This window comes from the organism of the source record quoted next, unplaced genomic scaffold (assembly GCF_019419815.1).
Source record: "Pyrus x bretschneideri cultivar Hongxiangsu unplaced genomic scaffold, Pyrus_bretschneideri_v1 Contig10, whole genome shotgun sequence".
NCBI lineage: Eukaryota > Viridiplantae > Streptophyta > Magnoliopsida > Rosales > Rosaceae > Pyrus > Pyrus x bretschneideri.
This window is the reverse complement of record NW_025999391.1, coordinates 2,967,224-2,993,620: the sequence shown is the minus strand read 5'-3', so window position 1 is coordinate 2,993,620 and position 26,397 is coordinate 2,967,224. Positions and strand designations below refer to the sequence as shown.

Sequence of the window (26,397 nt, the reverse complement as noted above, 5' to 3'; positions counted from 1 at the left end):
AACAATAGATATTGTTTTCAAAAAATTAGTTTTCATAGTAGGTAAACTATTTTCATGTAATTATACTATAGGTATAAAATTAAACAATAGATATTATTTTCATAAAATTAATTTTCATAGTAGGTAAATTATTTTCATAAAATTAAACAATAGATATTGTTGAAAATAAACACTAAATTAGGTATATTCAAATTGAAATTTATTGTCGAGATTAAAAACAAAATACCAAATTAATTCCTCCATCTAGAACCATATTTCATGGATACAAGACCTTGCCAAATTCAATGCACGTGATCAATTAAAACAAAATTACAAGAACTTTTCATACTGGCTTAGATAGGGTATATTAAGGATCCAAAAAATTATAAAAACGGACGCACAAACTTAATTTGGTAAGTTGCTTAGTTGGATCCTAATCGTTGGGTTTTATTCGGACAAATATTATATGATGGGCTAGAGGCTAGAAAAAATGAGTTTGGAGGGGGAAAGTTAAATTTTCAGAAAAATATATAACATCAGGGCCACATTGTTTTGTTCTAAAAGATTTATATAACATAGAAAGAACGATTCGTTTTGCTTTATGAAAAAAATATAACATAAGGGACCACTCGGCCCCCATTATCCAATTCTTCTTAGCTCTCCATGATTTTGTAGTGTGAAATTCACTTGTTTTTTTTTTAATTGCTTTAGGAATTATAAAAAGGCACTCAATTGAAAGTGCTCGGAAATTTCTTGAAAGAAATTGGTCACCAACGGAAAAAGTTCAAAGTTTTGTAAGTAAAAGGTAAAAGGTGTAAACACATCAATTGAAGGAGAAACACTTGGATTTTTTTTTTTTTAATTACAAGCGATATTCTATACTAATTTATATTAAAGGGAACATGAAAGGTATGAACTAGAGATACATAGAGTAAAGAAAAATAATCTAACCATAAAGATGATTCACCACTTACTTTTCTCGTAACCAGGCATGAAAATTTGTTGAAAGACTTTGGTCTCTAACGAACTAACCGGGAAAATTCAAAACTGAGTACGCACAGCGCGTAATGGGAGGGCCCCATCCCTCACTCCCGTGCTCCGGACTTCCTTCTTAAATGCGGAGAAGGTTTTATTTTTCTTTTGTATCCTTATTTCTAAACTAGTTTCTCTCTCTCTCTCTCTCTCTCTCTCTCCCCCTCCAATTAACAAGTATTCTCTCTGCAACAACTCCCTGGATCTGAAAACTGGAGATTATGAATATGGCTTCTTCTTCTTCTTCTTCTTCTTCTTCTTCATCCGCTGCTACTCCTGCTGATGCTGCTGTTACAAAAAAGTACGATGTGTTTATTAGTTTCAGAGGTGAGGACACCCGCCGTACTTTTACCAGCCATCTTCACGCTGCCTTGCTTGAGAAAAAAATCACAACCTACGTTGATGACAAGCTTAAGAGAGGAGATGAAATCGCACCTGCCCTTCTCAAAGCAATCGAAAAATCACGGCTTTCGGTGATCATTTTCTCAAAAAACTACGCTTCTTCCCCGTGGTGTTTGGATGAGCTTGTGCATATCCTAGAATGCAAGGAAAACCATGGCCAGTTGGTTATACCCATTTTTTACGACATCCTTCCATCGGATGTACGAAAACAACGGGGGAGTTATGCACTTGATCTACTTGAACAACGTTTCGGGAACAGTATCGGCAAGGTGCGCAAGTGGATGGATGCTTTGACAAATGCAGCAAATACATCTGGCTTTGGTTCAAAAAATTATGGGTAACTAACTAATTCTTTAACTTGTATAAAATTTTAAATTTTCTTTAAACTTGTGTCGATTTTATTTGTGCTAAGATTTTGTAAGGTATATAGATTTAAGACTAACTATTACTTTCCTACATAGTTAGTTTAGGATTTTGGACGAATTTAATGAAAACAAAATTAAATGGCAGCAAGTAAATTAAGTTGTGAATGAAATATGGATAAAATGATAGCTTAAGAATTCTTCTCCACACATGAATTAAATGCATACAAATCGATTTCCAGTTATTCTTCTTATAAATCATGAATGACAATATCCCAAATTAACTGTGAACAACGTTTCGAGAACAGTATCGGCAAGGTGCGCAAGTGGAGGGATGCTTTGACAAATGCAGCAAATACATCTGGCTTTGATTCAAAAAATTATGGGTAACTAACGAATTCTTTAACTTGTATAAAATTTTAAATTTTCTTTAAACTTGTGTCGATTTTGTTTGTGCTAGGTATATAGATTTAAGACTAACTATTACTTTCCTACATAATTATACATATATATGCCAGGACGGATGCTGATTTGGTTAAGAAAGTTGTAGAGGATATTTTGACCAAATTGTGTCATGAATCATCATGCGATTTACAGGGCCTAGTTGGAATTGAAAGCCGCATCGAGCAAATTGAATCGCTATTAGACATTCATTCACAGGACGCTTGCATCAGTGTTGGTATTTGGGGAATGGGTGGTATGGGAAAGACCACCCTTGCTGAAGCCGTGTTTAACAAACTCTCTTCTAAATTCGAAGCATGTTGTTTTCTTAGAAATGTTAGGGAGAGAGAACAAAAGGATGGGTTACAACACTTGCAAAATACACTTCTCAGTCAGATATTAAAGGAAGAAGGTCTATCCATAGGATCAACTTTTGTTCGAGATAGGCTTAGCCGTACAAACGTCCTCATTGTTCTTGATGATGTGAGTGATTCAATGCAAATGGAAGGTTTAGTTGGCAATCGTATTCGGTTTGGTAATGGAAGTAGAATCATTATCACAAGTAGAAACAGAGGCACACTTAGGCAAACTGTTGAAGAGGGTAAAATCTATGAGGTTGGGAGATTAAAACCGGATGACGCTCTTCAGCTCTTTTGTTCGCGTGCTTTCAAGAATTCTCGTATAATAGATTATAAGGGGTTGGCAGAAAAGGCGATGCATTATGCCGGAGGCATTCCTTTAGCTCTTATACTTCTGGGGTCCTCATTCCTAAATTGCAAGAGCAAAGAAGACCTGGAAGCTGAATTGGACAAATTGAAACAATTTCCCAATGAAAATATCCAGAGAGTGTTGAGATTAAGTTATGATGGATTGGGAAGAAATGAGAAGGAGATATTTTTGGATATAGCATGTTTTCATAAAGGGCATGGTGTGGATGAGGTAAAACAATTGTTAGATGTTCGTGGATTCTATGCAACGGTCGGAATTAGAATTCTCATTGATATGTCTTTCATATCAATTGGTTCAAGATGGGAACGGGAAACCATCGAGATGCATGATCTGCTTGAAGAAATGGGAAGGACAATTGTTCAAGAACAATGCATTGAAGATTCCGGTAAGCGGAGTAGATTGTTCAATGATGAGGATGTTTATCATGTTTTGAAAAGTAACACGGTAAGAGTCAAATGCACTCAATTTTTTTTTCTTTTCTTTTCGTAGAAAAAACACATATGAGTCTCATCTTTATTAGAGATTAATAGAGACTGTACAATTGACGGTATAATTAGATGGTAAGAGTAGTGTTTTTGCATTTATAAAAAGAAATCAGATTCGTGTAAAAAAAAAAAAAAAAAAATTTAATTTGATTGAATTTTTATTGTGTTAGGAAGTCTTTGGAATATGAACAAATGTTTGTTTTTTAAGACAAGTAGAGGAGGATACAATTATGTTGGATATTTTAGACACTTGTACATCATTACCATCGCAAATACTAAATTATTATGTAACGTTGTAGAATTCCTTTTCCAAGTGCACATTACATTTTAATATGTTGAAAACACATACATATATTCACATTTAAACTTTCTTCTTATTGTCAGGAAACTTCAAATGTTGAAGCCATATTCCTTACTTCGTATAACATTGCAGAGCTACCATTGAAACGTGTAGACTTCAAAGTGATGTCTAACCTGAGATTGCTAGTTGTGTATGGTGGCTACAAATTCAACGCTTCTATAGACCTTCCCAATTCTCTTCGTTATCTTGAGTGGTGGGGATATCCATTGGAATATTTGCCGTCAAATTTTTCTCCGGAAAATCTAGTTGAGCTTCATATGCCCAATAGCAAAGTTAAGAAGCTTTGGAAAGAAGAGAAGGTATATTATATTATATGCCTATTTTAATTCTTGTATAAAATCAAGTGTAGAAATTATATTAATTCTTTATATTTCTATTTACTCTTGATACAGAGACTTGTGAACTTACAAGTGATCGATCTGCATGACTCTACAAATCTAACTGAAGTTCCAAATCTCTCTGGGAGTCTAAACATTGTGAACATAAATCTCTCTGGCTGTGAAAGTTTGGTTGAAATTCCTGGGTGTTTTCAACATCTTGACAAGCTTACTCATCTTCATCTTAGATTCTGCACCAGTCTCAAGTATCTTCCAAAGATGCCAAGAAATATTAAATACTTGGATTTACATTACGCTGGTATAAAGGAGTTGCCTGAATCACAACATCTCCACAAGCTTACTCATCTTGATCTTGCATGCTGCATGAATCTCAAGTATCTTCCAGAGATGCCAGGAAATATTGAATACTTAGATTTACATTTCAGTGGTATAGAGGAGTTGCCTGAATCAGTGTGGTCTAACGAAAACATTTCTTACTTGGATATAAGAGACTGCTATCGCCTTGAGAAGAATGGCAAGTTCAATCAAGCAGCTTCAATCTTAATGTAATGTTGAAGCTGAAGGCTGCACGGCGCTGAAGAGAGTGGCAAGTTAAAGAAATAAGACCGACAAATAGGCAAGGCTCTTACCATTTTAGTATTGTTTTTACATTATAAAGCGCAATGTTGTGGACAAAGTGTGCAATATCATATTTCTCATCTTTAATCAAGTCCAACGGCATCTTGAAATTCGCCTTTGTATCATAGACGTGGACATTAATTAACACAACAGGCCTAGGGCCGATTGGACTAACACCGGCAAAACAGTGTTCTTGTTTGAACAAAGAAAGATCAGGAGAACAAATTTTATTAAGGAGGGTAAAAACTTACAGCAAATTAAGGCCAACCAAAAAAAAATGGAAAGGCACAGCCCCAGTTTAATAATACAATCGTCAAATTTGTAACAGCGATAAAACTATTGGGGTCTTCGCTTCAACAGGACTAGGAACATTCCAAAATTACGGAGAAAACTTATAAGCTAAAGGAAAAAGAATGAAGACAAAGCGAGATACATACACAAATAAATGAAATACAAAAGACATATTACAAGCACAGTGATTTCAAGCATAAAACATGGCCACGGCCCGTAACACTCACGATAGAAAGGCTTGGAACGGCAAATAGCAGACACAAAAACGAAGCAGAGCAACCACCTGACTAAAATGCACTCCAATGATCAGAGTCTTTTCTCGGAGTCTCCAATGACGTTCGGAAAGGCCCTGAAGACCCAAATGGGTCCGAGTCTCTTCTTGGAGTTTGACCATCGAATGATGTCCTAAACGGAGAGGACCCAAATGCGTCCGAGTCTCCTCTTGAAGTTTGACTGTCAAATGATGTCCTAAATGGCGCTGCCGATTGACTGTCAAATGATGTCCTAAATGGCGCTGCCGAAGACCCGAAAAAATCTGATTCTCTTCTTGGAGTTTGACTCTCCAGTGACGTCCGAAATGGACCTGAAGATCCGAAGGGGTCTGAGTCTCTTCTTGGAGTTTGACTTTCCAGCGATGACCTAAATGGCGCCGAAGAGCCAAACGGGTCTGGGATGTCATCAAATGTTGGAAAACCATTACCATGATCAAAATCTCTACTGCTGCGCATAGAATCAAATCTTCCGAGTGTTTCTGGTTGAGGAAAAAATCCAGTATCTTGTGTGCTTTTGAACGAATCAAACCTAGAAAAGGTGTCAAATGAAGGTTCTGAGCTATCCTTGTACCTTGGCGGTGAATACCCTGAATTGAAGGCTGAGAGTGGTGTGCTAGGAACAGAATCGTCGAAAGTAAAAGGGCGGCTCTTCTGGGAAAAGCCACCTCCTTGTGATGACCCAGTCCTGATAGGGTTGAGGCCAAACTCCCCAGGGCCAGAAAAGTAGTGATCCTTGTTACTCTCCTGATCCATATCCTACATCAGACACGATTATGAGCAGTTACAGCACAATCCAGCATGCCAGCAATAACAACAAATATAAAACCACAAAAACAAAAAGCTTGAAAGTGCTACATAACCGACATGCTATTAGAAAAGAAAGCAGATTCACTGGAACCTAGAGTCCATGCCTACTTGGAAGGTGCAAAATAATGGAAACTTTCCATCGGCTACAAAATGTTAACAAGAAGTGTTTCTAACATGACAATGAATGCTAGTTTTTTAACTTGAAACATAACTTTCTTTTTTAGGGAGTTTTAAAGAAAAGCCCGTGGTACTGTTCACTTTAATGAAAAACCAAATTTTTACACAAAAAAATCAAACTTGGTACTATTCACTTTCCCTTTTATTTTGTCCTTATCGTTAAAACTCAAAATTTTCAAACTTTTTTCATTAGTTTTCCTTTCTTTTTTCCAGTCACTATTTTAAACAATGATTAATACATTGTTAACCTGGAAACCGTCAATATTCGAAAAGTGGGCGCAATATGGCACCATCTCTTGTTAATGTCAAGTTGTCAACACAAAAAAGATCTTGACTAAGATTAACCAAGACCTAAGGCTTAAATCAGAGTCCCCTTCAATGTGCAATTAATTGCACCAAGAACAATCCCGCAACCCCTTCTTTTTATATCTACAGTGAACCAAAACTAAAATCAGGAAAGTCAGTTTCGCCATACTTGGTTGAAAGACCCATACTACTAACTGATTGCACGATGAAACCATCAGAATGGTGAAGATAGAAACTACTCAAATAATGTTACAATTCCCAGAACCATCTTTAATAACTAAACAACTCAGCAAGCATTAGGACACTTAAGGCAAACTCTTAAAACAAGGATAAGTGGTCACCACCACAAACAACTAAGTGGTATTAACAGCAATCATGAAGCAATATCCAGTCACCATAAACACAAGGTCAAACAATTGAGTTCTAATAAATAAATACTGAATGCAATCTAAAATACAAAAAAATACAAAAATAAAAATAAAAATAAATAATTACTGAACGGACAATATCGGCTTACCTTGGTGGTACTAACTGCATTGAAACCCCACACCGAGTCAACGTCATCATTATTGTCAAATGTCCCCCATGCTGGTTCATCGGAACCTTTGTCGCCAGAAAACATAGACCCAGCACCCGCATGATCATGACTGAGCATGAAAGTTTAGAATATCAACAACTTTGCACCAATCAGGGTGAAATATGTAGAAAACTACAGATCGAGAACTATACCTTTGAGATTTCTTATTACGGGGTGAGGCATCTGCATCTGTTGTCTTTCCATAGTTAGAATCTGAAAATTCTCTAGATGGGCTTCCAACAGTACTGCTGGCAAATGGACTGTTCGGAGCACTTTTTGCTGACTCGTCCTCATTTTTATCATATGCTGCTCCATTTTCAACGACCCTCTCATCTGTACTTTGAGGCTTTTCAGACTTAACATCAACTTTAAGTGAAGAAGCAGTTGTTGGACTCTCAACTTGGGGAGCTTTTTCTTTCTGAACTGATGATGATTTCTGTTTTGGAGGTGCCAAGACATTTGACACATCAAGAGTGAGCTCCTTGACACAAGTGAATCCTGACAATTAAACTTCTGAATCAATCACCTCAAATAGCTAAAACTCCTAAACAGGATGGCAAACCACAACCAGACGACAAAAACTACAAAAAGCGGGCAATATGATCCATTTACCACAAGGTGAAAGGTAAAAGGAATCTTAAGTGCCACAAGAAATTTATTATCTCAGAGACAATACTGGACCTATAATAACTCATTTTTGGCAATACCTTCGTCTTCAAATTTATCCCAATCCTCATCCCAGTCAGCAGCTCCTTCTTGGATGCCAGGTTGCCAGCCTATATGAAAATAAAATAAATTTTCAGATTATAAAATGCAACGTAGTACAAATACCGCAGCAGTGAACAATAACAAAAAAGAAAATGACACATTCATGAAAGCTACGTAGAATACGACTATTGATAATCAAACAAACCAGAGTGATTAGGAAAAATTACAATAGTGAAAATAAGGGTTTCTGTGTAGGATATTGATAATTTAGCAACAGAATGACTTTCGGCTTCTAGAAAGGCAATGCTATTAATAAATTGAAATTATTTGACTACCCAAAGCAAAAGTATATCCAAAAACAGTGTGTTCTATGTGCAATCCATCAGATAGTTTGATAAAGAATAAGCTAATGTAAGTACCCTTATCATTATATATAGTATTCTTAGATTTCCAAGAAATTAGCTAAGAGATCAACTTACCAAAGGGAAGCTCAGTTAATGTTGTAGGCTTTCCGCGTAATCCGTAGTTCTTGCAGCGCTCATTGAGAGTTTTCACAAGCCCATCAAGATCTAATTGGATGCGATCAACACGATCCTGAAAATTTCAGTTGGAAATGATCTTAGAAAAGTTGAGCAAAGATATTTTTTAAACAGCAAGGTTGTGCAAAGGTACCTGAAGCATGCCATCACCATCACCTTCTTGCTCCATCTTGACAATTGCCCTGTATAGCTCCATTTTCTTCTCCTGCAAATAAATCACATAAGATAATCAGTCCAGTGATAATAAAATGAATACACTGCTAGGGGTATGACCATTCAACTGATTCTATTTTCCCACACTACTTTCTCTGTCATCAGCTATCTATCCCAACGAGCCCAAAAACCATAAAACAATTCTCTTTGTTTCTCCAAAAAGTAAAACGTCCTAGTCATACTTGTTTTTTAATTTTGATTGGCACTTATCTCATAAAAAATAAAAGCACACCATCTCACATCACATGTACAGGCAATTATGACTCAGATCTAACAAAACAAACAGCAAGCCTTTAACACCTTGATCTTCGAATGAGCAAAAGCAAATACACTACATGGGGTCACTAATTGTCCACAAATTTATATGTGGTGAAGGGTACCTGTAAATCACGAAACGTGGCTTCTTCAATAGTCAACTTGGAAGCTACATCTCCAGCTTGTTTGTATTTCTCTTCATATTTCTTAGCCAGGGACTCAGCCTAGATTCATGTAGTATTCATTAAGCCAAGACAGTAGGTAAAGATTAATGCAAATATGTGCTTAGTCTCAAGTATCCAACAGCATACCTCACGTCTATCAGCAGATGCCCTTTCTGTGATCTCATTGAGGCGATTGTCACATCTGCTCTTGTACAAAACCTTATACCAATAAGAAAATATATTACAGCAAATATAAAAAGGTATACATCATAGTTTCAACACCACACCCTATATATGTGAGACTTAAAATAAAGCACCAGCATTCACAATTATGCAGAATCAGCATTCAAAACTGAAAGTTAAAAACATCATTTCCTTAGGCTAGTAGCTAGATAAAAAATTATTACATTTTTGAGTCAAATGCCTTCTAAATTATTCCGAGCCTAAAGGAAGATAAAATTATCTTGTAAGAATGTGGTCTTAATTTACACATATGATAAAATATTCCCAACCCCCAGTTCCCCGTTCAACCAAATTTGGATCTTTATTTCATCACCATTGTGGTGAATACAAAGGAATGCTTTAATTGCCTACCAAAGCTCCTCAACACAATTTTATTCAAACAGTGCAATCTCTTCGGCTAACAGACAACAATGAAAACTAGACTACATGAACAATACAATTTCTTCCTACATACAGGACCTTCAACATAGAATATCCAAAAACAGCATCTTTCCAATCAAAGAATATGACTAAGAAATATAGATCATGAAATTGAGAAAATACTGAGCCAACGTGGTGAACAAAATCTAACTTTATTCCATAACTACTCCTCGCCCAAATATGTAGTTTTCAAAAACCCTCGTGTTTCTCTCAAACCAAGAAACCCTAAATAAATTGCTGGCATACTGCACCCTCACAAAAGCCTTCATATCACCACCAAACTACATATGTACTCTGCAGGAATTACCGAGCTCACATTTCCTTCCCTACACAATCTCAGCCACACATATAAAGCTAGAGGACAATGATAAAACGTGATCTGCACCTTCTCTCAAGAGTACTTGTCAATTCAAGACTCAATACTAATTCAGACCACAAACATCCAATTGTTCAAAAAAGCATCTTAAACCACTGCAAAGATCAAATACTAAGAAGTCCGCAGATTATTTAAAAACATCAAAGGATTAGGACATCCAAAAATCTATCAATCGAGAACAATTATATTCAAACGCAAAAATTAAAACTACTGTGGAATGTTCAATATGCACAACCAATGGCATACAAGAAAGAAAGGGCAGAAAAGAACACGAGATACTCACAAGTTCCTGCATTTTGACCCGGAAGTATTCAATTTTCTCTCTAGCATCCAAAATTTCTTTCTCCAGTTCTTCTACCTGCAAAGAACAAATGGAATCGCATCAAAAGGTTGAGGAAAAACAAGCTGAACATGGAACAAAACAGCAATAAAGTATAATAAATGCTGTATCAAAAAGAAAGTATAATGAATGCCATGCACTAAAAAAATGTGGAATGCCAACCATTAAAATTACTAATATCAAAGAACTGATCATGAACTTCAAAACCCTTAAAAGCCTCCCTGCTTCTTAAACTTGATCAAAATCTTGCCCATGGAAATGAGCAATATTAAGAGCAAAGTAAAACTCACAATCACAAGAATTCCAAGTCTTTGGGATATTTGTTATGATTTGACATTTATCAGAATGTAACATGCACACATCACTTTGCTGCTGAAGCTGAAAAAATTGGGGAAACATTAAAGTTCTAAGTACCTTTTTATCAGCTTCGGTTGCTTCTTTGAACTTTGAATTCAACGAGTTAACCTCCTCTGTACTCAGTTGATTTACAAGATGTTTCTCCAATTCTGGTACTCTGGGTTTCTGCTGATTGGCCTGCTGCCTTTCCACAGCATGAGAAGGAGCAATTGGCTTCGGTGGCCTTCCTCCAGCTGGAGGTGCCATGTGCCGAGCACCAGGACCAGGCATCAGTTGCTGTTGTTGAAAGCCTTTGAAAGTGAAAAATAAGAAACTATTCTCCATCAAAGAAAGACGTATGGTTTCAAAAAAACAAAGAAAAAAAAAAGTGATTTGTTTTATGGATGAATACCAGATGCAGGTCTCCAGGCTATATTGCCAGCATTGGAGTAATTATTTGCAGGTTGAAAAATATTGGATAAATCAAACATAACATTGCTTGGTAGCACTGCTGGAAGAGGGCGTCCCTCCCTAAACCGCTCCATCAAATATAGCGCAACACAAAACTCCCTGACAGAAAGCATGCTATCGTTATCCTGATCGGATAAATCCCACACCTGCTTTAAAACCTCTGACAGATGTAAACAGAGCATAAAGTTAAGAGTAGGGGAACTTATAGCTTCCAAAAGTTATGTTTGTGGTCATACTATATAGGCGCATAACTGTAACTATGGACAGTGTCCACGCCTGCACTATCAGCTTAAAGAAGTGCACTATATGAGTTTTAACACACCCTGAAATTTCACATGCAATAACGACGTTCTCTTTCAAGATAATGTGGCATGATAGATAGTATTTATGGATTTTGTATGTCAATTGTCCAGAAAAAAATTACTCCGATTTCCAAATATAATTTTATATCTACCAAAATATCTATGGCATCAAGTAAGTTTTACATCAATATACAAACACATCACAACGGTTGATGAGATGCAAGCTAAAAGATGCTTGATCTAGCCTTTTATGTTCAGGAATTCAAGCTAAATGTCACCAACTAAACATTACCAATCCATCACCCGGAAGAGGAAACATAAACAACTTTAACTACAGGATAGGGATCATACATGTTTTGCAAAAATGCATCAGTTTAGTTACAAGCTAACACAGAAGAGAAACAAACAAAAGAAAAGAGCTTCAATAACCACATGGCACCTGTGCCTGTAAAACGCAAGCTAAAAGATGAATTCAAAGAAAATAATACTACCTCTTGGTAGTCCCCATTTCAGGAATAGGTCGCGGGCTTGTTCACCAGTGATTTTCCCATCTCTATCTGTGTCAACTTTCACAAAAATATTGGTGTACTTTTGAACATCAGTTTGAGTCATCCTAGGCCATGACAAATGGGACTGACTAGAAGCAGAGTTCCCAGCTCCAGGTGAAACTCCAGCAGCACTAGTCTGAGCTGAGACCTGGTTGTTTGCTTTTGCAAATGATTGGGCCGGCTCAGGCTGCCCACCAACCTGTGTACTTGGGCTAGCTGAAGACTGGGTCCCAGCAGATACTGGCACAATGGTTGATGAGAAGGGTACACTGACAAGAGGAAAATTCTGCTTTGGTTGAGATGGGGTTGCAGAAAACACATCGACTCCAATAGATGAGTCGGGAGCAAAGCCATTCCCAGATATATTTGATGGTTTGGAATCCTTAGTCGGTGGTCCTGGTGGTCTGATCCCAGAACCTGCCTGTGGCCTAGGTGGTAGGGAAGCTGTTGGTCCTGATGTTGCCTGCCCAAATACATCTTGTGTTGCAGAAGGAGTGATCCCTTTGTTTACAACCTGCAAGGGTATCCCGGACGTTGATCCACTTGCCCTTCCACCAACCCAATCATTTGACATGCTTGAATTTTGTGGTTGAGGACCACCCACTGAACCTCCACTGGGAAAGCCTGGGGCAGCAACACCCTGTGTGGGTTGGGAATCAGAACTAGATGGAGGCACTGGAGGCCTAATTGACCTTCCATCTTGAGAAATGAAATTTTGCTGGTTCACATTCACACTTGGAGGTAATCCCCTGAACCCAAGATTCTGGGAAGATGTTGGAGTAACAGGACCGCCCTGAGTCGCTGTTGGAGCAGAATTAAACTGAGATCGTATTTGTGGTCCCCTGAACTCTAAATCTTGGGAGGATGTTGGAGTGACAGCACCACCCTGAGTGGCAGGTGCTGCTCCAAAAGAACTATACTGAGGTGGTACTTGCGGTCCCCTAAACCCAAGATTTTGCGAGGACGTCGGAGTAACAGCACCACCCTGAGTGGCAGGTGCTGCTGCAGCAGAATTGAACTGAGGGGCAGGAGTCGCTGCAAGATTTATCTTGGGTGCAGGTATTTTAGCTGCAGCTGGGCCATATAATGCTGCCTTTACCATTTCTGGCGTAAGTTCTCTCTTACTTTGTGCCACAGTGACAAGTCTAAGGGCATTGTAAAACTCTGCCTGACCAAGGAATCCAGTCTGCCTCTGGTCTGCATGTGCCCATATCTGCCAATAAACATAAGCAACCAATATAAATTAGAACAGATCCAAACTTCTGTTACGAAACAATAATGAGAAAGTGCATTAATATAATCAATATTTAACATATTATGCCCCCGGTTATCATTTTATACGGAAAATCCCTTCAGCAAAACAAATATACAGCTTCAAGAACCTATTTGTCGATATGATCATGACCCAAGAACATTTCCCTTGTATGCTACAATCCTAACTGTTCTGTAGTCATCTTATGCTGCAGGTTTTCACTACTACATTATTGTAATGTAATAAACAATCCCTGGTCAATCCCTGTGTCATATAACACATTTCTAAAAACTCTCTACCTCACAACTGTAGTATAAACCCTTCATCTACTTATGTTCTACCATTTGGACTTCAATTCCGCATTTATATCAGAGAATTATGACATCCCGAGCTGACATTAACCACTTCAACTACAATTAGACTAAAAATTCAAAATCAATCTGATTTGGAACACATTTCCACCAGCATCAAATCCCGATCAACCACTATAATTACACAATATAATCATACACACTACAATACACATCCAATTATACATATATATATACACACACACAAGCATATACAAATATATATATATATAGAGAGAGAGAGAGAGAGAGAGAGAGTACCTGCGCAAGGACCTGTTTGGCGAGACCGGAGCCCTGGAAGAAAGCGACGGCTTCATTGCCACTAATCCGGCCATCGCGGTCCAAGTCTGCTCGTCGGAAATACGCATCGAAGAGATCCACATTCGCAGATTGGTTCTGAGCCGACGCCATCGCCACAGTCGGATTGCGATTCGCGGAAGATCAGACCATGGAATCAATCGTGAGGAGCGCCGGCAAGAATCAGAAAACCACGAATTCGGAGGACCAAGACTCCGAAGCCTTAGAAAACGACGACGTATTCTTCTCCGATTAGGAGGAAAATAAGAAGACGACGGAGACGCTGAGAGATGCCAATAGTTTGAGGTAAAAAGACGGTCGCATTAATCGATTTTTCCTTTTCATTTTTTGTGACAAAATTGGTACTGTATTGTAGTGATATTTCAAAACTGCCACTTATTCTAATGAGCCCGGCCCATTAAGTATTACCAATGAAAATTCCTCAAAACACATATAAAGGTTGATGATTAGATCCGATGACGGCCTTGTTGGGAAGACCATTTTCCAAGCTGCTTCGTATCTTGGAGGAGATGTCATTTTCATTTCCCATGGGACATTTTTTTTTGGGTCAAAAATCCAAAGCAAATTGGCTTTCTCATCATCTGTGTAGCTTACCATATTGCCTAGTCATAACAACATCGATGACACGTTATCAACGTTTTCACTCTTTTTTTCTTTTTAAATGCAAAAAAGAAAAGGAGTGCAAGGGGGTAAAGTGAAATGCGAAGATCATTTCTCACATACATTAGTGAGAGTAAAGGGTAAAACAAAACAAAAGTTGCACGGACCATTAAAACACGTTAAATTATGCTAGTTTGAGTTGTTTGCTTTAGGTTTTATATACTAAAATACTACAATTTTGGACTAATCCGAACTAAATCATAATTAGCCTAGTTCAGTTTTTTTTTTTTTTAATGTTATTATTTTCAATAAAATATTTCATTCCACGCATTAATATCAACCATTTAATACCAAAAACTAAAAATCTCCGTCCCATTTCGTCGTATCTCTCCCTAAATCTCTTCATCTTCAACAGAAGGAAGTTTTCACAAAGACTTGGTTATTGGACTGCTTTGTAGCCTTACTCTCCCATCTTTAAGCACGAATGAAAAAATTCAATACATACGTTCATCAAACTATTAAAATTTCCTACTTAGAGTAATTATAAAGAACCAAATATTTCTGATACATCAAGTTCCCTTTGATATATCATATATGTAAGCTAATACAAAATGTTTACTTAGTTAGGAGATTTACCAAACACTATAAATCAATAGCACGTCTAGTATTATATATTTTTTGGTTCATTTTAAACAGTCACATCTATTTTACATAAAATTTACCAAACATTATAACATAGGTTTTTTCGTTTTTTTTTTTGCTAAAAACACTTTTATAACTATAGTTAACCAAACACTTTACTATTTTATTTCACATCTTCTTATTCTTATGGCATAACAAAAATAAATTTTTTTTTCAAAACATAGCGGTACCAAACTAGCCATCAAGTGTTCAATAATGAATTAGCCATCAAACAATGGGCCACAAGGGTTTTTATCTTTCAAAAGGGGCCTTACTTTTAGCTAATAAAAGCCCAATTGCCTAGGCCTCTCAAAGCATTGAGTTCGAATCAGAATTAGAAGCAAACGACAACGTGACAATGTCCATCATGGCACATATCTTGTCATGTCACGACTCAAACGACACAAAAGACATATAGTTTTCCTTTTACAACCAAACGACACTAGACATCTCACACGCCTGTCGTTGTCCTTAGGAAAGGATGTTCACTGGATCCCTTTCGTCTGAGCCAATTGAGGAAAAAATTTAAATCCTTGAAATTTGATTCAATGTTTAAAATTATTATAACTTTTAATGAGAGACTCTCTATTTGTAATCGTTGGATCAAATTTTAAAGGTCCGAATTTTTTACTCAATTGGCTCAGGTGGAAGGGATCCGACGGATCCCTTTCCTTGTCTTATTCTTTTGTTTTTGGCTGCACAAATGACAGAATGACACCTAAGCATCATGTTGTCCATTTTGGAAATGGATCATCTCCGGATCCAATTGTCCTAATCTTAGGGATCAATGAATCCGGTTCATTGAAATTTGATCCAATGGTTAAAGTTATTATAATTTTTAGAGTAGGCCCCTGTTTGTAGCCGTTGAATCAAATTTCAATAGCCCGGACTCATTGATCCCTAGGATTAAGACAATTGGATCTGGAGAGGATCCATGTCCGTCCATTTTGGTGTGCCACATGGCTGCATTTCTCTTGAGAGCATCAAAGACAAAGACAACACCAAATTTCCATTTTGTACCATATGAAGTTGGGGTAATGCTATGGAGATTATCTTTTAAATCATATTTTGTAAATTATATGACGTAGTTATTGATGATTAGGATATTATTTAAGTACAAAAAAATTTGTATCTGGTCCTTAGTTTCTAATGTTCATTGATTAAGACCTTATTAGTTTTTAGATTTTGATCAAAGTCCCTAGCATTAATATATTAATGAATTACAAGTAAGTTACATAATTTTTATAATAAAAATTAGTAATTGATTTAGAGTTTTAATGTAACATCCCACATCGCCCAGGGGAGTGGATCATCTAAGCCTTATATGTATATTCTCATCTTTACCTAGCACGAGGTCTTTTGGGAGCTCACTAGCTTCGAGTTTCATAGGAACTCCGAAGTTCAGTGAGTTTAGGGCGAGAGCATTCTTAGGATGGGTGACCCACTAGGAAGTTCTCGTGTGAGTTCCCAAAAACAAAACCGTGAGAGCGTGGTTGGGGCCCAAAGAGGACAATATCGTGTTATGGTGGAGTCGAGTCGGGGATGTGGTGGGGGCCCGGGTCGGGATTTGACAATTTGGTATTAGAGTCTAACCCTGGTCGTAGTATGCCAACGAGGACGTCGGGCCCCTAAAGGAGGTGGATTGTAACATCCCACATCGCTCAGGGAAGTGGATCCTCTAAGCCTTATATGTATATTCCCACCTTTACCTAGTACGAGGCATTTTAGGAGCTTACTGGTTTTAAGTTCTGTAGGAACTCTGAAGTTAAGCAAGTTTGGGGCGAGAGCATTCCCAAGATAGGTGACCCACTAGGAAGTTCTCGTGTGAGTTCCCAGAAACAAAACCGTGAGGGTGTGGCAGGGGCCCAAAGCTGACAATATCGTGCTACGGTGGAGTTGAGTCAGGGATATGGTGGGGGCCCGGGCAGGGATGTGACATTTAATACTCACACCCTTATTAAACTCCTAATTAATTTGAATTCAAACATTTCCAAAATATAAAAAATAAAATCAGAATAAGTTTGTACCCATTAAATTTTTATAAAAGAATGATATGTACCCATTCCTAAATATACCAATTTGTTATATGAAAAATGTACCCTTTTTTAATATAAAATGTATCCATTTTTCATATAAAATTCATTCAATATTTTCTCTAATCCATTTTTTAAACTTACATGGGTACATTCTATTTTGTTGATTTAAGAATGTATTCATGTCAAGTTTAAGAGAAGAAATGCTTAATAATTATTAAGCCTAATATCTTTTTTTTTTTGTATTTTTGAAAAATGCACCCATGTTTTGGTTAGTTTTTTATGAACGTACCCACCCATGTATGCACATAATACATTGGAGAGTATAATTTATCTTTAATATTTTTAATCCCATAAATTATGAGTTTTTATTTAGAATCTCATTATTATAAATAACTACAAATTTTATTTTTAGTTTAACAATAAAATAACCTACATAGAAATACATTATTACATTAATGTTACAGACTTCGATAAAAAACTAAAAATCACAAAAGTTTTAGTCAAAAAACATTAATAGATAGGGACCACATCCAAAATGTCCCTTTAAGTATTTATTAATATACTTATTTTATTAGTGATACATCAGATTATTTGTATATTTAATTTTAAAAATTGATCTCCCTAGCATTATTCTTAAAGTTGAGTATGTGGCCAGTCATGCAGAAAGCAACGAAAACATTACGATGAAAGTGAAATTTGATGAAGGGGTGCCAGTGCTCTTTCAATTTTCATCATCCTCAATCCTCATCGCAATGACACACAACATTATCGTGTTGGACCGTTGGTGTTGGAGGATGATAAATTTTGACACAACACGGTACGAAGCTAACACGGATTTATAAAATAGAATTTGTTAATGTTGGACAATCTATGATAATTCATCCTAATATTATCATCGCAAACAATAAGTTATAAAAATTAGTAATTCTTCACAATTTAATTATTGGTTAATGTAACAAGCTTGTGTCAAAGAATTGTCAATCGAATCAATCCTAAATACAAGGTTAAAGATTAATACAACTCCTAGGTTAATTGAAGATTATACACGATAATAATAGGATTTAAAAGGATAGAGGAAAAATGGTGAACGTTGAACTCTTTTTCATATATAAGGTCATAAATTTTTTTTTCCAAAGGTATAAATGTCATAAAAATCAAACTTCAAAAAGTGGGACGGCTAAGGTTTTTTTGATAGTGCTCAAACATTTCATGGCCAAATTTAACGTCGTATAATTAGTTTAGGATATCACTATCTTAACATATGTTCATATAAACATAAAATAACACAACTCCTCTTTCTCTTCTGCTCCTGTGTTCCAATAAATGTTGAGTTTAATAATCAAGGAAATAATGAAGGACTGGGACAAATAGTTGATCGCTCCCATTAAATGCAACTGCAGTAGTCACTAGTTACAGAAAACTTTAAGTTTTCCACTAGATATTTTCAGAGGTTTTGTAGATATTTATAGAAACTCAACAATTTAAAAGGTAGATCTTTGCATTTTCTAAGCGTCACTTTGGAGGCCCTTTTGCCTTCCCAATTATTTCAGAAAAGAGGTCAAAATTAATAAATTTTAAGCTGATCTGTCTCCAATTCCATGACAAAACTTGCGTTTTGATCACAACAAGGAACATAATTTTGGGTCAACTTGGGATGTAATTTTCATACTTTTTGGAAAATTTACTGAAATGTTTTGTGTGTTGTAATTAGCCCTAGTTTGGTTCTGATGTGATTTTGAAAAAAAATGGCTATATGTTTGATAAACATTCAGCTTCAACTTTTTTTTTTTCACAATTTTAGGTGAAAAAAAGCCAAAAACACAAAGCTGCAAAACCCATCTTTGAAAAACCAGTTTTTTTTTACATCTGTTTTACATAAAAGTTTATCAAATATTATAATACTGCTTTTTTTTTTTTTTTCAAAAGCACTTTTACAAAAAAGTTTACCAAACACTCTGCTGCTTTATTTCACAGTTGTTTATTCTCACAACACAACAGAAAGCAGTTTTTTTTCAAAGTACAGCAATACCAAACTAGCCCTTAGACAACTCAATATTCACTGTTATTTTGTTTAATTAAATAAGAGTTACTAATATTTTTAAATAATAGTCGATTAGCACTACGCTGTAATAATATTTTTTCACTTATAAATGAGAAATCTTAAATTCTATTCTCGTCAAAAATGAATTTGAACTACATTATTGTTAGCTTATTGTGACGCTAAGCCCACTCGTCTCCCTTAATGTAGATAATATAATTTATTCAAAAAAAAATATTGGCAATAATAAATATAGAAAATTAGATTTTAATCCCTAAATAAGATGAATTTTAGAAAAGTGTCTTATACAAGACTAAAAATTGATTTTAGTCCCTAAACTCTATTTAATGCCAACATATGTATTCAATGTCCTTTTTTTATTTATAATTTTATGGTGTTCATAAATTACATTTTATGAAAATATTATAAATTTTAATTCTTATTATGGTGAGTATCTTATATAAGAAAATATTTTCGTAGAGATTTTTCGGTACACTTATGTTTCTGTATATTTTCTTATATGCCACTAATTCATTACAATATATTTAGGTACGAACATTTCAATACACTGAGTTAGTATGTTTAGGTACGGACATTTAGGTACACTAGTTTAGTATAATATATTTAGGTACCGACATTTCGGTACACTAGTTTAGTATCATATAGTTAGGTACATAATTTTCGGTACACTTATGTTTTTGCATATTTTCTTATGTGTCACTAATTCACTTAAATATATTTAGGTATGAACATTTTGGTACACTAAATTAGTAAAATATACAGACGTTTAGGTACACTAATTAGAAGAAATTAAATAAAATTAATGAATTAAGACATTAAATAAGATATCTATGAAATATTAAAACAAAAATATAATACGAATTTGAATTAAGTACACATTAAGGGACTAAAATCAATATATAATCTAACACAAAGTTTTTATTAAATTTTAATCTTCTTGAAGGATTAAAATTTAAAAACCCCTAATAAATATTGCCCCAAACTTTTAGGAGATATATGTAACATTTCACATCGCTCATGGAAGTGGATCATGTAAGTCTTATATGTATATTTCCATCTCTACCTAGCATGAGGCCTTTTAGGAGCTCACTGGCTTCGGGTTCCATGGGAACTCCGAAGTTAAGCGAGTAGCGCGATAACACTCTCATGATGGGTGAGCCACTGAGAAGTTATGCTCGCTTGAGTTCCCAAAAACAAAACCAAGAGGGCGTGGTCGGGGCCCAAAGCAGACAATATCGTGCTACGGTGGAGTCGAGCCCGAAATATGATGGGGGCCCGGACGGGGATGTGACATATATCTCCGTCGTAGTCATAACAAATTCTAACATGTTTTATTTTAGTTTAAAAATAAGTTTTTTATTTTTTGGGTTCTAGAGTAAAATCAAGATGCTCGTGTAGCCTCCTCTGTTCATTCGATTCCATTCCAAGTAGAAAATGGTAGCAAACTGTAAAGCGTTATTTTTTTTTCTTTTACAGTTTGATATTCTAATTACTATAATTCACATAAAAGAGAAATCAAATTTAGGTGGAAGATAGATAACAGACTACTCCAATCGTCTACGCAACCTACAATATTCCTCGGTTCATTTAGTTCAATATATTTTTGTATTTATCAGTGAACATTTTAATTTTTGAAATAAATCTTAAAAAAAATTTCTTCACTGCCAAAAAAGAAAAAGGCACGCATCTTACCTTTTTATCACCTCCCATCCCCTTTGATAACGAATGTTTGGGAGCACCATGCCTATTGACCATGTGTTTCTTTCTCCTAAATAATAGACAAAGCTTAGAAAATGAGCCACGACAACGATAAGAGACAAACGAGTGCTAAATTTTTTATTCAAAAATCTTTGAGAGGTTAGCAATTTCTTTGCCAAAATTATATTTGTGGTCTCTAATCCCTATATTATGGAACAAATTTCGTGGTGTTACAGTACTTTGAATTTTGTTATAGCATTATTAACAACTCTAACTAGGTCTTGAGTAAAAAATTTAGGTCTAAAAGGATTATGATTCAATTATGTTAATGTAGTTTATATATATTAGTAGAATGATAACGTTATTCAGCTATACAGTTAGTTGTCAAGCAAAGTGGAGTCAGTGGCAGCCAAATCCCCACCATGGTACACATGCATGATGTTTTCCGCACCAATATGTAATTTATATTTAAAAGCCTAAAATGTTAATTTTTTTATTACATTATCATAGATCAAAATAAAATTTAATACCATGAATTTATGGGACCTGGATCCTCTTCGAGGCAAACCCTCGGGATCCTGTTGAGCGAGAAACACGGACCATTGGATTTGGATCCAACGGCTACAATTATTATAAATTTAAAAGGGACCCCTGTTTGTAGTCGTTGAATCGAAATCTAACGGTACGTGTTTCTCGCTCAGCAGGATCACGAGGGTTTGTCTCGGAGAGGATCCAAGTCCGAATTTATGACATTTTTCGAACTTTGCATGTCAATTTTTTCGAGTTGGTGACGAATTGCGCTCCAGCGGCCAAATTCTTTTGGGTTCGCAAGAAATTCATCTTGAAATTGGCTCGGAGCGGCTGCAATCTTGAAAAGGAGAAGTCGTTTTTTGTTCAAGGCTTATGGCGAGGGAGAAGATAAAGTCGACACAGTAACGTTTTATTTAATATCATTTCTTTTTTTCTTTTCCTTATCTATCAAACTAAAAAATAAAATTATTAATAGAAAAATACTAAATAATAAGACTCCTAATAGTAATAGGACAATTTGGAACACTTATTATTATTAAGATACTTTAATGTTTTCAATTGACATATTCATGTCGTTCCCAAATCAGAGTTCTTTGGTTTTGACGAAGCCAAATTCACCGCTTCCAGTTCTCCATTTTCGTTTTTCATCTTAAACCTTGGCACATATCTAAGCTACAAGCTCCTTATAACGATTCAATGAAAAAGGCAAGTCAAAAAAATGATTCTTGTTTTTAACAATTTTTGAAATACAAGCTCCCGAATCCGTGCTTCATGGTAGTCAACTAACTAAATCAAGCGAAATTGTAATTTTTTTGTGTATGTATATATATCTCAAATTACTCTAATTTGCGATGTCGAAACTTCTAACATAAAAGATGAAAGCTTGTTGGTTTGAAACAAAAATTCAAACTTGAATGCAATAAATTACACACTAGTGTTGTCAGTCAAACTAACTCACATCTTTTCGTGTCCAAATTTTAAAAAGAGGAAAAAAAACTCATCGCTCAAAAAACCGATTCCCGGTTTTCCAGAACAAACACAAGATAGAGAGACAGTGGCACACCCACTCTCACTCACATCACTCTCTCTCTCTCTTCTGTGCCCACACATTGCAGCTGTCTCCAGCCTATTTCCCTCCCAATTCCCATTCCCACCTTTATATAACCCCTCTCCTGCCTCCCCCTCTCTCCAATTGTCCTCCACCCCCCAACAATGCCGCTCTCCAATTTCGCCTCCCTCCTCCTCCGCCTCCTCCTGCTCACGATCGCCACAATCTTCTCCCGCGCCAATGCCGCAGCCACTCCCTCTGTCCAAACCCTACACACCCACGAGCTCTTCAACCCCAAGCTCCCTCCCCGCACCCTCTCTTCCAATAAGAAATTCGAGGGCTCCTCCAACCTCGTCGACCTCCGCTACCACATGGGCCCCGTCCTTTCCTCCTCCCCCATCAACATCTACCTCATCTGGTACGGCAAGTGGGCCCCGCCCCAAAAGCTCCTCATCACCGACTTCATCCACTCCATCTCCGCCGCTCCCTCCGCATCCCCCTCCGTCGCCGAGTGGTGGCGCACTGTCTCCCTGTACACCGACCAGACCGGCGCCAACGTCTCACGCTCCGTCGTCGTCGCCGGCCAATACTCCGACATGAAGTACTCCCACGGGAATCACCTTACCCGCCTCTCCGTCCAGCAGGTCATCGCCTCCGCCGTCCGATCCGCCCCCTTCCCAGTCGATCACAAGCACGGCGTCTACCTAATCCTCACTTCCGAGGACGTCACCGTTCAGGACTTCTGTCGAGCCGTTTGTGGGTTCCATTATTTCACCTTCCCCTCCATGGTGGGGCACACTCTGCCATACGCCTGGATCGGAAACTCCGGCAAGCAGTGCCCGGAAGTCTGCGCCTACCCGTTCGCTATCCCCGGTTACATGGGTGGCGGCGGGCCCGGGGCGCTGTCCCCACCCAACAGGGACGTGGGCGTGGACGGGATGATCAGCGTGATTGGGCACGAGCTCGCTGAGCTTGCGTCCAACCCGCTTGTGAATGCGTGGTACGCTGGGGAGGATCCGACGGCGCCGACGGAGATTGGGGACTTGTGCGAAGGGTTGTACGGGAGCGGTGGCGGGGGCGGTTACATTGGGCAGGTGATGAGGGACAGGGAAGGGAGGACGTTCAATGTGAACGGAAGCAAAGGGAGGAAGTTTTTGTTGCAATGGATTTGGAGCCCTGTTTTGAAGGCCTGCGCTGGGCCTAATGCTTTGGACTAGATTAAATTTGAAAGAAAAATGATAGAAATTTGTATTATTTTGTTATAGGAGGGATAGTTGGAGGCAGAGAGTATCTGGGTGGCGGTGGTGGTAGCTGCGCCGGCGGCGGCGGAGGAGGATAAAGTAAGCTCTGCTTGAGCTTATAGTAATTTTCTTGATTTTTCTTTTTTATTTTGGTGGGTTTAGTTAGGTTATTTAGATATCAATTTTTATACTATATGTTCATGTTTATTTCTTTTTTTTCCATTTGAAGGAAATTTGCATTGGCAGTTTTGTTCACTTTTTTTTTTACAAACAATATTATCAACCTCAAGTAAATGGATGAGTTTTAGCGTTATAATCAGCTAGCAATAATGTAGTTCAAATTTACTGTTGACGAGAATCAAATATAAGATTTCTAACATATAAGGGAAAATGAATATACTTAGATTAGTACTAAGTGCCTGGTACTTTCACGCAAAGTTAAAAATTCACATATTATAAAATATGCTGATACGTATTGGGAAATTGGGTTTTATAAAAATGGATAAAAGTGGATGCCAATGTCATTATCATCACTAACAACTTGGACAAAGAGGTAGGTATTTTGAACTGTGGAATTCACTATTTAGTTGTCGAATTTAGAAGCTTGTGAAAGTGAATAAAGTGTAGCATTTATTTAAGCATTTTACTTAGATTTTGATACACAGAAGCTAGAGAGTCAAAAATGTCATATTTTACAGTCGTCATCATCGTCATGCCTTGAACATAAGTTGGAGAGCCAAAAATATCATATTTCACGCTACTATTGGAATTTCAAGTGGGTTCTTGTGTTTTTACTCAATACAAAATTAAAGAAAATTTTTAAAAATAAAATTTAGATTAAATAATCATAAAGTATTTGTTGAACATAAGTTCAAAAGTTTGATTACATAATCTTAATTGTTTGTTATGTAGTGGACGTAATCTTGTATTATGCAGTTAATCACCATCGCCGCCTACCTTACAATCATTTTGGTCATGTGATTTGATGTTCTTTCCCTTCACTCTTTAAACAAAATGCTTCCTTCATGCATGAAATGAGTCATTTATGTTGGCTGTATCTCGACTTTCATATTGAAATGAATCTTTGTTAAGCTTAAATTGGGCATGTTTACTTCCACGAAATAAATAGAAATTATTTTGATTCTTGAGTTCTTTGCGTTTACTAAAATATACGTAAGGGAATCATTTCACTGTTTAACTTTCTACTATATTTACTTGCACATAAAAAGGCGGATAAGTTCCCTTGAAATCCATAATCAAATACCTAAAAATAAAAAATCATATCGATCAAGGAAGACTAATTGATCTGATTTTTTTTTCTTACTTCTCGTATCTTTAGTTCTCTAATGCCTTCATTTTCCCAATTCCATTAAGTAAACATGCCCTTTATCTAAAGTGCGGGAAGGGAAATTCAACCTCACGAGCACATCTATCCCTACACAATGTGATAAAAATTCAGAGTCTGGTCCATCAAATGTTAGCTTGATCACATGCCACAAGAGGACTTGGTACAATCAGAAGTAAAATCACTGAATATACTTGTTACGTCAGATTTCCAACATACAACTTTATATGCAATTAGTTTTAAATGAAATTCTCAACCATAGCATATATTATCCATGTGGCATGTCCAACGGTCCTAATGACTTAAAAGATCTTGAATCTCTTGGGCCTATTTATTATTGTTAATTAATTTATTATAATTTAACATGTATGCATTTCCAACCGTAATTTGCAGGTTAAGAGAAGTGCGTCGTGCAAGAGCCAAGCAATGTTGATTCTGGAACCTCGCCATTGCCAAAACTTTATTTTAACCAAAAGGTTTTTATTTTTTTAAAGATTTTGGAAAGGAGACCGCCATATAACTTCGTATTTATGATCAAAATCGTTCATATTATAAATCATGCTATAAAGATCGTCTCTATATATACTCATTTAAAACTAACGTCATTTGGTCATCTAGCTGTATAAAAACAAATAAACGGAAATAGTAAAAACATTACTAACTATTTATGTATTTGTTACAATAAATTAACTAAACCACCTTAGTTTTAATTTATTTTTAGTAAATATGATATTACAGAATGATTCATAAAATGAATGTTTTTAATCATTAGCAAAATTCTATAATTCAAACATGAAATTTTTTAAAAGAAAATTAATGAAAATGACTTCAAAACTTTGAGTTTTAACAATAATGACGAAATAAAGGGTAAAGTGAATAGTACCAGGATTGACTTTTTAGTGTAAAAATGTAATATTTCGTTAAAATGAACAGTACCAAGAATTTTTCGTTAAAGTTCTTAAATTTTAAATGTTCTTACTTATCTTCGAGTATTATTGAATGAACGGATGTTGGCATATTTAAGCATTTTGTAGTCAAATTGTGTGGTACTTGGTAGAAACTTGGACAATCGGCCACACCCATGACCCAAAGTCCCGACTTTAATGGCACATTTGTGATCTACAGCTAATATTGGGGACCACAAAA

At 36.4% G+C, this 26,397-nt stretch overlaps 3 protein-coding genes across 6 annotated transcripts; 2 read left to right on the top strand and 1 right to left on the bottom strand.

Annotated features, from left to right (window-relative positions):
* Positions 1-1,152: 1,152 nt before the first annotated feature.
* On the top strand, positions 1,153-4,859 carry LOC103962443 (disease resistance protein RUN1-like). Of its 3 annotated transcripts, none has more exons than XM_048565663.1 (5): positions 1,153-1,682; positions 2,094-2,161; positions 2,294-3,389; positions 3,815-4,090; positions 4,184-4,859. In XM_048565663.1, exons 1-5 carry the CDS (start codon positions 1,233-1,235, stop codon positions 4,676-4,678), a joined length of 2,385 nt encoding a protein of 794 aa, XP_048421620.1. In that variant the 5' UTR covers positions 1,153-1,232; the 3' UTR covers positions 4,679-4,859. The 3 variants fall into 3 exon arrangements, with proteins under 3 accessions (XP_048421620.1, XP_048421623.1, XP_048421618.1); XM_048565661.1 differs by having other exon boundaries at positions 1,154-1,750; positions 2,084-2,161; XM_048565666.1 differs by lacking the exon at positions 2,094-2,161 and having other exon boundaries at positions 1,153-1,750.
* Positions 4,860-4,959: 100 nt separating this feature from the next.
* LOC103962444 (epidermal growth factor receptor substrate 15-like 1) lies at positions 4,960-14,134 on the bottom strand. 2 transcript variants are annotated; one of them, XM_048565565.1, is made up of 14 exons: positions 13,956-14,134; positions 12,036-13,305; positions 11,184-11,402; positions 10,850-11,082; positions 10,379-10,453; positions 9,204-9,275; positions 9,018-9,116; positions 8,558-8,629; positions 8,365-8,479; positions 7,885-7,953; positions 7,330-7,675; positions 7,118-7,247; positions 5,540-6,066; positions 4,960-5,503 (listed from the first exon to the last, which is right to left on the bottom strand). In XM_048565565.1, exons 1-14 carry the CDS (start codon positions 14,103-14,105, stop codon positions 5,326-5,328), a joined length of 3,555 nt encoding a protein of 1,184 aa, XP_048421522.1. In that variant the 5' UTR covers positions 14,106-14,134; the 3' UTR covers positions 4,960-5,325. The 2 variants fall into 2 exon arrangements, with proteins under 2 accessions (XP_048421522.1, XP_048421517.1); XM_048565560.1 differs by having other exon boundaries at positions 4,960-6,066.
* An 8,680-nt stretch (positions 14,135-22,814) lies between these two features.
* On the top strand, positions 22,815-24,151 carry LOC103962435 (protein EXORDIUM-like 5). The gene has a single exon (XM_009375134.3). The coding sequence runs from the start codon at positions 22,830-22,832 to the stop codon at positions 23,880-23,882; it is 1,053 nt and encodes a 350-aa protein (XP_009373409.2). The 5' UTR covers positions 22,815-22,829; the 3' UTR covers positions 23,883-24,151.
* Positions 24,152-26,397: the final 2,246 nt, after the last annotated feature.